Raw genomic sequence first — 12440 nt, forward strand, 5'->3', positions numbered from 1 at the left:
GCGAGCACGCGGACGACGCGCGCGCGGAGGACGAGAATCGCCTGCTCTGCGAAGGATCGCAGTGGACTTGCGAGGGCGGCAAGAGGAGAGACAAGGGGGGTAAACGCGATTTACACCATGACGACTATCGCCTCTCTTCTCGCGCGCAAAGTGCCTACGTGCAGCCGCGAAAGGGCGCGATGTGGAGAGAAGGAGAGAGGGAAAGAGAGAAAGAGAAAGAGAGAGTTGTTACGACACACCGGCGGGTGACAGGAGATTCTGCTCGCGGGGGAGGACGTGATGGCCGGGGGGAGGGGGGGGCAAGAAGAGAGAGGGCGGAAGGGAGAGAGGGATGAAAGTAGGGGATGTTTGTCGTACGCGTTATTTGGCCAATAAAACCACGTGGCGGCGGCACGGAGGGCACCGGGCGTCGCGCCGTTCGCGGATAGACGATCATCGGGGAAAGAGAAAGAGAGAGAGAGAGAGAGCGAGCGAGTCGGCGGCGGCGGCGGTGGCGGCGGCCGCGAGGCGACGACGGCGGCGGAGGGTGCGAAGGGCGCGCGCGGCGCGGCGCGAAAAGAGATGGGTAGCGCGCGCGGTGTGTACGGCCAGAGTGCGTAGACCACGCCTCACCGCGTGCTCGGCGCACGCGTGGTTCCGCCTATCGTCGTGCACGCTTCCCGTCCGCGGCCCGCGACGGAACGGCGCGACCGTCCGCGACTCCACCGCGGCCGCGACACGTCGTCGTCACGCGACGCACTATCGGTTTGGAGGTCCTGCGTCGTCTTGCGGCCCGCGTGTACTGTCGGTATTCTCTCGGAGCAGACAAAGAGAGAGAGAGAGAGAGAAAACAAGTCCCCCGTCCTGTCGTTCCCTGTCGCAGTGCTCGTCGCCGCGTGCGATGGTGGAAGGCACCAACGAGAAATGACGAGATCAAGCTGACTATCCTATTCGACTCGATGCATCGGAATTCGAGCTTGAATTTCATCTCAGTCGCGTGGATGCCAATTGAGCCGCCGCTCCGAAGAGGACCTAGTGGAGATCGTGACCACGTTTCGTCTTGAACGCACGTAGAAATCCGACTGTTCCAGCCTTTGCCTCTCGCTCGGAAGTGTCACTCGAAGAGGGGAAAAAAAAAGTCCAGTTTCTACAAGTGTTTCTATCAACTTCACCGCCTAGCGGAATTCTTACGATCCGCGCCTCGTCTGGACCGAATGTACTCCGATAAGTTTTCTCGTCATTCATCAATGCCGCTCGCAAGAACATCGTGATCCTCGCGCCGAGTTCATCAGTCGCGTGTGACTGTCAAGTCCGCACATGACAAAAACGAAATTCTCGGCACAAGTCCGACGGATCACTTCGCTTCGTCGTTCAGAACTTGCGAGAATCCACGAGAAACGATCTCTGTGTATCTTTTCGTTATTTCCGAATTGATTTGACGCCGCGAACAGTGATTTAACGCCGCGAAAAGTACCGCGGATTCTCCCGCAACGTGATCTCCTCCCACAGATCGAATCCCGAGAGCGAGATTTACGGAAGTCAAGTTAACACGCATGCGGAGTTAAGGGACAAAGTCGAAACGACGACACGAGGTCGGGAAAGTGTGGCGGGAAGTGGCGGAATCGGCGGCGTATCGATTGGAGATCGGAGACGGCGGGCACTCGCCAGAGCGTCCGTCGACCGGCTGACACTCGCGGGGAAAGGGGGTCCGCGGCGGTGCGGAAGAGATCGGAAAGGTGTTGTTCAGCCACGAGTCCAGGATTCTCACCCCCGGAGGCAGTGCCATCTCGCCCGGGGGCGCGGGGCCACCCGCGAGCCCATCACCGGGACACTATCATCCTCCTGCGCACAGTCCGCCCCTGGTCAAGGTAAGCTTCTTGTTTTGATCGAGGACATTGAAAAAAAAACCCTCCTCAGTTTCAACGAAACGCGCTCGAACGAAGTCGATCGAAGAAACCACTGCATTGCAATTGATATTATCAACTTAGTAATGTATATTTTTTTTAAGGATACTTTGGCTATACAATACGAGGTAAAAGTTATCGAAATTTAAAAAAACCCTGAAGGCTCTCTAGGTTTCTTTTTTTTTCTTAATCAACAACAAAAAATTTTGGTCGCGAATGTCTGAATTTTGATCCTGAAACTAGCTGCAAAGAAGAAAACAATGATAAATTTAATTTATAATGGTTTTTGCTGCAAAAATTACTATATTTTACTGCAGTTTTAAATAAATAACTTTTAAACGATTCAAGCGGATCTAAATGAATTTTTGTACAAATATTTATTAGAGTTTTATTACTATACGTAAAAATTTTTATTCAATTGATAATGTAACTTGCCCATCAAATGTACAAATAAATACTGTAAAACACGATTTTACATCAGAACCGAGAGTATACAAAAAATTAATAAACTTTTAAATAAATAAATTATGCTTAAATTTTACACTGATACTCAAACGTAATACTAGAATATTCCATGAAATTGTTATATTTTGAAATGACACATACATTCTTACGATTTATCGACAAATAATATAGATTGATGTTTTTGCGAGAGTAATTGTTAATTATTTTTTCCATTTTTTGCTATAATTGTTCAGTCACAACTTTTTGACAAAAAGATATCTTATAAGTATCTTCCCTAAGTGTCCGTTCTTAATTATGCGATAAGATAATGGTTTTCCAATGTAGTGTTATGCATTTGTACATACATATTTCTGCTTTCACGCTAGGTACACTAAATCACTCGAATCGGTCTCGCGATTACTCCCAACAAATGAATGAAACACGAGCGCTATTTATTAAATTATTCATTTTATCAGCGTGACAGATAACGAAGAGATTGAAACAATTGAATAATAGTAGTATGACTATACAAGCAAGAGCACTGTTTTATCTGTAACTAACGCATTTCGGACGTCCGGCCTTTGAAGTAATACACGTACTTAAATCTCATCCGCGCAGAATTGTATATCGGTAAAGTTTTTGCAATGAGCAACGTAATTCAATGTGTCTGACATAGGGAGCACGAAGACGTATTGAAAAATGTATTCGAATTTTACAGGGAAAATCTGTTTTAGGAAGAAACGAGAGCGTTTATCCGGATAACAACAAATTATTTCACATAAATCATGGAGAGCTAAATTAAATAGCTTAATTATTAAATGCGCCTCGCTCATTTTAGCTCAACAACACGCGTGCACACACGGTTAGTTACATTTTACATGTAACTAACGCCTTACGATAATCGTGCTGAGAAATTATTAATGCGCCAGAGGTTTAAATTCGATCGCTGTTTCAAAGTCGATCGGAATTATCACGTCACATTTAAGTGGCCTGCTAGGGTAGAGCGGATGAACGTAATGAGTGCTATAAAACGCATTTATGTCGTCACGTAAACTAATGAAGACAAATGTGATATCGATAGATTTCTTTTATGCTTTTCACTTTACTTCTCTCTCTCTCTCTCTCTCTCTCTCTCTCTGATATTTTGATATTTTTTATTGTATCTACGAGGTATTGTTAGTTTTCTTTTTGTTTTTATTTTTATTTTTATGTACTTTTCGCAGTTTAAAAAAGCCCTTTATAACAGATTTATTTGTTACAGCGTTACAATAAATATATACGTTGCGGTATTTCACCGTGCGCAATCGCGAGACTCGACGTGTCGCATTCGACTGTCACATGCGAGTCGAAGAAAATTATGTTAAAAATAACTTTCGGCCATCATCGAATTATTTTAAAATTAACTATTAAGTACCGTATGCGAACTAGTACGTGACGTAATAAAGCTCTGAGTAGAAAATTGGTGCGATTTGTTCCCCGTTCTATTTTCCATAAATAATTCGCGATGCGATCAACGTACGCATTAATATATTAGGATATATACCAAGAGTACAGCGACTACCGGGATGTTCAATTTAAAAACGATGATATAATAATAGGAAGAATTGTATCTAATAACTAGGGCCGATCAAAGAATTTTGTAGGCCCTAACTAAGGAGAGTGCAACTATAATATTCTCTCGCAAGTGTATTATACGTCCTTTACAATGAAATAATTTAAAACTGAAAAGTGATAAAATTATTTATCGTTGCTTTCTATTTCTTCATTATTCCCTGTACAAGAATTCGAATAACGTCAATATCTCCAATTAATAATTGCTCGTTAGATTATCAGGCAATTAGATTGTCAAATTATATATATTATTTTATTATAGCAAATTAATGGCAATGAAAATTGGATTAAATTTACATTTAAATTATTACTTCATAAATTATAAATGTAATTTGAACACAAAATTAATTTGGATGAAAACAGTAAAAGATAACCAAAGTTTCGGGATCCCATAATTGAGGATTCTGATCGGGTGCATCCCTCTTTTGTATAGCCCTGTTAGTAACTATGTTTCATTTTGTGAGAATAAAGGTATATCTTGATCCAATTATTCTCTTTGCAATTTCGGAGATCGTGCAAACGCAATATTGAAAGTTATAAAAAAATATACATTCGATGGAACGCTATAAATAATGTACACCAAAGTCAAACAGATTACTTTTGTAACTTGGCAAAGAGTTTAAATTAGTTTTTACAGACGTTGCGACGAGTAGAAGTTGGCAACGTTCAGTGTATCGTTGTACATCATTTTTGATTGTAAGAAGAAAGATCTCAAAGCTTAGGAGGGTCTCGAACGACGACCATAATTACCCACTGATACAATTCTATCTCCGTTTAAAGCCTGCATTGTTAGCTGTAAGAGCGCACGATATCTGTTGAGAGTTATGCGCTTAAATTGTCATGGCGGAAACTTGTCAGCGATCACATTATAATCCAGGGATATATATGGCAATTACGGCATTAGACCCGGGTAGCTGATAATTCCGTTTTAGGTTCGAGCTAGACTTTGCCCCTAATAGGATTAGAATTTACGGCACGTTCAGGTGACCGTCTATTCTAGATGCGCGCCATCAAAGCTACTATGTAAACTGTAACAGCTGCATCTGATCTTGTGAATACTATTTTTCGTCCATAATGTACACCGAGTGCAAGTGGCACACGATACGTACTTGAAATAACTTTATTAAACTTTGCTTGAAATTATTATCTCTTTATTCGTGTATCGAAATTAATTGTTTTATTATTATTCAAATTAATATGGCATATTATATGGAAATCATGTGGAAATAAATGTGGTATACAGATAGTCCTCATTGTACAGAATTACGATCTATTTCAATTATTAATTGAAACATTATGTTTTAAAGATTATAAACTTCATACATATATTACATATTGTCTCATTAATATTGCATTACTATTAAATGATAACTCTTTTCGATCAATTTTCACGTCCATTTTTTTTCTCAACTTAATAATGTTTTTACTCAATAAAAGTTGAATTATCATTGAAATTTTTCTTTCGAACAATCATCGCATTTTTCTCACTGTTAACCTTTAAGTGAATAGAAAGGATGCGGCCACAGTATAGTTTTCTCAAACATTTTATACTTTTAAATTGATAATAGAGTTCAATTTATTACCCTTCCATTGTTAGAGTTTTAAAGTTTATGATTTTTCTAAGGATATAACTAAAATAAATTGAACTATAGTATAATATCCTAGTAGACCATCTACTTACTTAAAGATGAAAGATTGAGTGGCAAAGTGACACGAGTCAGTTTTCGTAGGAGACAAGACTGGTACAATATTGCATTGTACTTACAATGGCTTTTTTCCCTTCCCTTTCTGATAAACGCTTAAATGTCAGAATGAGGAAAAACTGACTTATATCACTATGCTTTGTAACTCTTTAAATCCGCCTAAATGAAATATCAACTTCCGTTCGCCGTTACTCAGCTTCTCTCCTTCGTTTTATCGGCGACTTTCAGTCTCGCCATCCGACATTTCCCGGATTTTCTCTTTCCATCTCTTTCTCTCTCCCCCTCCCTCCGCGTTACTTCCGGAATCAAGTGCGATCTCGGAATTTGATGCGACAAGCGCAATACGATATCGTCCTCGGAAAAGCGACTGCTCTTTATGGTCACGTAATAACTACGCGGGACTGTCGCTGAGCGAAGAGGCGGGAATAGCGAGGAACGGTTTCGCGAGCCGTAAGGGAGGGCCGGAGGTAGAAAGAGAGAGGCGAGAGAGAGAGAAAAAGAGAGTAAGCGGAGCAGTGGATAGACGAAGAAAAAGAGGCCGACGATGATGATGGCTGTAAGGGCGGCTGTCCGAGCTCGTTTTCGTCAGCCGCCGCCGCGAATCCCTCCGGGGACTCCACGCGGCAGCTGTCTACGGACTGCCGGAGCTTGCCGCTGGAGAAGCCCCGGTCGAAACTTAACGCGGAACGATTCTTGCTCTGTGTCTTGCTCCGTTGGACCGCGCGCGCGTCTATGATATTTTATCAAATTCCAAAATTGATAAGAAGAAACAAAAAGATAAGAGAAAATAACATACACGTCCGGTAGAATGAATCAGGTCCACAATCTATTTCAGATATGCTCCTTCGCATTTAAAGCTGATCTTACGAGGTCTGATTTTGATTCGTCTGGCACTAAAGGTCCCCTGGCTACATCTAAAAAAAAAATGGGACTCGCTATTATTATGAATTGTGGGCTTGCGGAGCATCATCAGTGAGACGTTGCTTCCGACATTTCTATTTGCGACGAGCGGCCTTAATTATTGTTAACCTAGGACGTGAGAAGAGAGAAGAAGAGAAGAAGAGAAGAGAGAAGGGTGAAGGGCCGTGCGGCCCTGCTCGAGGACGCTCGCACACGCGCCCGACACTTTCGCTCCGATTAAGCTTAATTCATTCCGCCGACGAGGAGCGAGGCAGAGGAGAAGACGTTAACGCTAAACTGCTCCGAGAGAGAGAGCTCGCCGGCTCGCGCTGTCTGCCGTCCAATCCTGCCAAGTTAACCTCATTAATAAATTAATTAGATATTATTGTGTTGGAAGCCACGGGGCGGCAGCTGCGGGTACGCTCTCCTCGTCCTCTCTGCTCCTCGTCTCGCCTTCGTTCTTCTGCAGTCTCGCTCTCGAGCCCGCAGACGTTCCGTTACGGCAAGCGGGAAGGGAGGGTGAGGGGGTCAGGACCCGTGACGTCACTTCTTGAGATGACAAAATGCGTGTTATAACCGCTCGCTCGCTACCCGCACATTTTTTTCCCGACGCGGAGTCTTCGAGCGACCAATCTAACACGCCGGTTCTTATAGATTTTAATAAATTTCACGTGAAAAAGAAAAAGATTGTGCTGAAGCATCTAAAAATTTGCATCTGATATAAATTTGAAAATAGTTTAGTTGGATCGAGAAAATAATTAATATGCTCAATAATAGTAAAAAAAAAAGAAAATTTTACATTCTAGCAATCAATTTGAAGGCGCTCTACATAATAATTTTGATGGTCCATGTAATTATATTTTTAGCTACCTCAGCAAAACCATTCTTTCTAGGCATTTTTAATTTCATTTCTAATACCTCTAATAACTACAAGTTCTAATTTTGAAACAAAATCTGTTTTTAAAGCTCATTTTCGCGACGCGCTATGTTAAAAATTCCGAAACGCGCGCTAAGCTTTAGAAAAAGAAAAAAAATGTTCGCTAAGGAAACTTTCTCTCTAGCTGTAATTAAAGAGTCATGAAAATATTTTCTCGACATGCGGTCCTTCACCCGGAGAGAAAGGGGGGGAGAGAGAGAGAGAGAAGAGAGAAGAGATGCATCAGATTAGAAAGCAGCATTCTATCCCAGAGTTATGTAAAGCCGCGTGAAATAAATTTTAAGATGTGCGAGACGCGAGGGGGTAGGCTCTTTTCGCAATTTTCCAGCGCGCTACCCAAGGAGCCGAGGAGCCGAGCAGTCGGCGGCGCTCATTACGGGACGGCACGGCTCGCACTGGTAATGACAAAAAGCACACGCGGCATTATCATTGCGGAGTGTATGGCATTAAGCTGTAGGGGGCCAGGATTAGGATGTCGGCCATTACCGCGCGTCACTGACCGTTTATTCTACGCCGTGTACGGTGCGGTGACTTCCTCTAGACGCGCATATGTATGCCCGCGATAAACGGAGGATGAGGACGCTCGCGAGGCCGACCGCTCGTCCGGATCGTGCATTCTCTACATGCGTGATTCACCTTTCGATATCAATGTCAATTCAGCTTGATCGCTCGTCTTTATTTTAGCGGCCGATCTCTCCCGCATTGCGGTACGCCAAGAAAACGACTCTGCATGTCCCGGCAATGTACATACATAAGTTGTGCTCTTTCTTTGCCGAACAAATATTCAATAATTAATGTTGGAATCAAGACCGCAATGTGTAACGTAATCAAACGAGGGTTAACGACCACTAACGAGCAAATTAAAAAGGATTATTTCACATGTCATAACATTCGTTTATTCAAGAGTGTATTAAATGATATGAAATTCTGAACGTCGATCTATTCGACTGCACCAAGTTTTCTACAGCGATAATAATTCAATTTTATATTAATATTAGAATATATTATGATAATAAATGAACTGAGATTAATGTCAAGATGGTTTAATAAATATCGTCAACGCGTACCAATTTACAATTTCTTTACGCAGAAGTGAAACACGATTCTTATTCATAAAAGTTGTCTATATTTTTTCTTCACTTTTTACCTTTCGTATTACATCTTTTGAAATCAATTATTTGAGAGATATCTCGTCAACAAAATTGGAAAAACTTATGTTAACATTTGTATATATCAAAAGTAAATTGTAATAATTTTACGCGCATTAAATATGCATACTTCTGTCAGTGTTCGTTTTCTCAAATTATTCAAATGTTAGCTGCGAAAAATGAAGTAGTAAATTTATTGATTATTAGTAGCTGAAAGCGCAAATATTATTTATGCAAAGTTATGCGAGGCTAAATGAATCTTTATTCTTCTTCGATTAAAATTCTCTCTCTCCCCCTCTTTTTCTGTCTCTTCGGAAATTTATTAAACTTCTCTTCTCGCCCGTGCGCGCACGCGATTCTAATAGCCTTTTACGATGAATAATGAACGGTATATTAATTAGTATTTGCCAATATGTGCAATCCATAATGGATTTAACATGCAATACATAATGCGCGTTATTTACACCGCAATCAGATTCACACAGCGAATATCCCCTAAGATATTGATCGCGATCGAATTCGATTAAGCGCAATCTAAGGCGCGTAAACCAACCAATTGTCGACATAGTAGACGAAAGAGACGAGTGGAAAGGAAGAAAGATCTAATTACGGCTGTGAATCATGGCGGCCGTCGTCGTCGCTGCGCCGCATTCGCGAATCCGGCGTATTTAATAGAAGGAATGTTTACGAGGAGAATCTCTTACACCGTGCGCGCGAGCACGCTCTTACGAGCGTCGGGATCGAAATTGACCTTTAATCGCAGTGGCGCCACGCGAGCATGAATAATTGGCCGCGTCAGGAGCGAATTCGACGACGGATAATGCCGCAATAGGCCGAATCGGCGCGTATCATTTATTCATTCGTTCGGGCCGGCCGGCCGCGCCGGCTGGTCGGGCCGACGATGCCGCGATGGCCGAGCCGCGAATTTGCAAATCGCATTAAGCCGCGCGCGGGGACGGAAAAAAAGGACGAAAAGGAAAAAGAGAGAGGGAGAGAGAAAAAAAATACGCGAAAGAGAGGACCCGCCGTTTCGCGAGGATCAAAGTGCCCGCAATTTTCACTTACCGCCAACGGCGTTCCGCCGCCGGTGACTCCCGCAATCCGTTGCTGCTGCTGCTGCTGCTGCTGCTGCTGCTGCTGCTGCTGCTGCTGCTGCTGCTGCTGCTTCCCACCGACCGCTGTTTTTCGATCGGTGCGCCCGTTCTCCGAATATTCCGTCCTGAAATCCGAAATTGTTCGACAGATCCTTATAATTTTATAATGACAAATATGACAGAGCACAGATTCAAAAAGATCGATAAACGAATGTTTCGATCGAAGCTCCGTAGGATCTGTATAGACAAAAAAAAAAAAATCAAACCGAATACTCTGAGACGCATCATTTTCAGTCGCGAGCTCGAGAAGATTAGCAAGATGAAAGATCGCGAAAGCGCGAATCTAGAAAGCCAAGTCTGAACCGCGAATCGAAATTCTCGCATTGACGAGAACACACATTAAACATACATGAACGAACGCTGAGCATATTCTCATAATGAAAGCGAATTTTCTCTCGGGGGGAGGAGACGACAGACCGAGGAGAGAGAAAGAAGGAGTAAGCGTAACGTAATGCGGAGGAGCGCTTACGGACGAGAAATGTACACACGCTTTTCGCGGGCGCGCGGACACGCCTCCTTTTCATCCTTTCTCGAGGTGCACGGGGGGCAGAAAACGACCGAAGAGAGAAAGGAAACGCGGCGAGGCACGGTGGTGCGCAAAACGAACGAAAGGGGACCGCGGGGGGCACGGAGGTGCAATTGCAATAACGGCAAGGGGGCAGGTAGGTGAGAAGAGAGCAAGGATCGCGAGGGCTCGCTCGGTATATACATCGAGATAAGAAGCGCGAGGCTCCTCTCTTTTCGCCCCCCTCGCGAAGGCAAGGAAGAAGCCGTCGTCCCGCCGCACCGTCTCCGCACCCCGTTGCCTCTTCAGCCTCCAGTGGCGGCGGCGGCGGCGGCGGCGGCAGCGGCGGCTCCTGTTTTACGCTTTTCGACTTTTTCAAGATTTATCCTTACCGCTTCCTCGCTAAATCGCTTTCCGGGCGAAATTTACGGTCGGGCAATAATACAGGAGGAGCGAGCCCGGGCGAGTTGCACACAGTCCGCCGCGACGGCGTGTAAGGGCGAAAGGGAGCGAGGGCGGGGGTGCAGGAAGAGGAGCCAAGAGCCCGGGCTCTCTACGGCCGTCCAGCCGAGTAACGGGAATCCCACATACATTCCCGGCACGTTCCCGGCTTCTTCTCTACCTGACTGACTGCTTCCATCCCCCCTCTACAGCTTGCCCTCGTGCGCTTTCTTTACGAGCTTCCTCTTTACCGTATCCGAATCCGCGCGCGCGCCGCCGTGCCGCTCCTCTCCGGCCGGATCCATTCCGCACCTCCGGGGGTGGCTATGATCGCTCGGCGTGTCGTCACCATGGGGCCCGTGATTTTGCCAAAGATTTAACGGACTATTTTTTACATCGCGTAAACTTCCCAGCGATATCGCTAATATTAGCAATCTCGTCGTCAATCTTGCTGAAATACAAATCTAAAAATAATTAGGTTGAACCGTTAAAAAATTTATATTCGACGTTTAAGCTGATTACTAGGATGTCAACATTTTTTTGCAACAGTATCATCATGCAACGTCTTACATAAGTATTTTAATAGTCCAACATAAAATTATTTTCTAGTCTGTAATTTCTGTATCTAGCTAAATGTTTAGATATTACAATAAAATTATTCCTTCCGTGATACATTACGGTTATAGATCAGCTGAATCAGTAAAGTTGTTAATTATTTTAACGAATCTCTTTTCTTTTTCCATGTATGATGGAGGTATTAAAATAAATGAGATAATCTTTTAAAGATTTTTAAGCTCTCGGCATTCGAGATTCAATCTAGCAATTATTCATACTTGGTAACGGTCATGCGAAACTGCATCTGGCAGCTTGGTAAAAGACCGACAGAAATTTCAGAGTAGGATAAGAATAACGACGTAAATTCCGGTTCTCGGAAAATGCAGAAAAATGTTTACTGCATAACGATCCTTGCCAGTCTCGGAAGGGAAGTTCGCGGGAGATGAGATTACTCGGAACGAGGTTTATGCGCTATGCGGCAAAGTTGTAAGCGCGTGGCGAAATTTGGCAACTCGACCGCGATGCGGACGCAAGTCCGGACCGTCCTCAAACACGCGCGCGCATTGTCAGTTCCCGTCCGCGCAACTTTATCATCCGTCCGGCACGCCGTACGAGATTGACTGCAACGTGTTCGGGACAAGCGCCAAATCCGCAGCGGTTTATAAGATACAGTACAAACGCGAGAGACCGCGCGCGCTCGTACACACGCGCTCTCTCACACGCGCGCAACGTCGATTGCACATTGCACGTATGTATGTACAACGCGCGCTCTCCAGCGAACGATAATTCCACGTGCTTTCCCCGCGCACACCGGACCAGATTCGTAAAAATGAATCTCACGGAAATATGGCGAGGAGTCGCTCGATTCTCTTGAATAATGTATGCACGACAATGGCATATCCGATGCATGATTCATGAAGGCTATTAGCGAATGTATCGGCAAATGCTTACTTGTTTACAGTTACTCGCTTTCTTTCTTTTTATCGGTCTAATGGACAAACTGAGAAATCGAGCTCAAAAGCTTTTTATCGTGCTGGAAATGGAAAAAAAATTATCGCGGATATTTAAAATTCATACACGGAAAAAAACGCTTTTTCGTTAAGTATCTAAAAGTTTAGCTAGATACAGATCTGAAAGTAATTTCGCTGGACCATCAAAA

The 12440-nt window shown here is 43.8% G+C and overlaps 2 protein-coding genes across 3 annotated transcripts in view; one reads left to right on the top strand and one right to left on the bottom strand.

Annotated features, from left to right (window-relative positions):
• Positions 1 to 585: 585 nt before the first annotated feature.
• LOC105205733 (cone-rod homeobox protein) overlaps positions 586 to 12440 on the top strand; it is a 41781-nt gene continuing 29926 nt past the window's right edge. Inside the window, 1 exon segment of the mRNA XM_011175226.3 lies at positions 586 to 1847. The gene's annotated coding sequence lies outside the window, so the exon portion shown is untranslated.
• The window catches only part of LOC120357927 (suppressor protein SRP40-like), a 54417-nt gene continuing 44398 nt past the window's right edge, over positions 2422 to 12440 (bottom strand). Inside the window, exons 3-5 of one of the 2 annotated variants that reach the window (XM_039449938.1) lie at positions 9692 to 9845; positions 6438 to 6555; positions 2422 to 6371 (exon numbers count right to left, since the gene is read on the bottom strand). In XM_039449938.1, the coding sequence (XP_039305872.1) occupies positions 6468 to 6555; positions 9692 to 9845 (242 nt within the window). In that variant the 3' untranslated portion in view covers positions 2422 to 6371; positions 6438 to 6467. Of the gene's footprint in view, positions 6556 to 9691; positions 9846 to 12440 lie in introns of both variants that reach the window. The other variant, XM_039449937.1, reaches the window with a different exon arrangement.

The sequence above is a fragment of the Solenopsis invicta genome, chromosome 5, assembly GCF_016802725.1.
Source record: "Solenopsis invicta isolate M01_SB chromosome 5, UNIL_Sinv_3.0, whole genome shotgun sequence".
Lineage (NCBI taxonomy): Eukaryota > Metazoa > Arthropoda > Insecta > Hymenoptera > Formicidae > Solenopsis > Solenopsis invicta.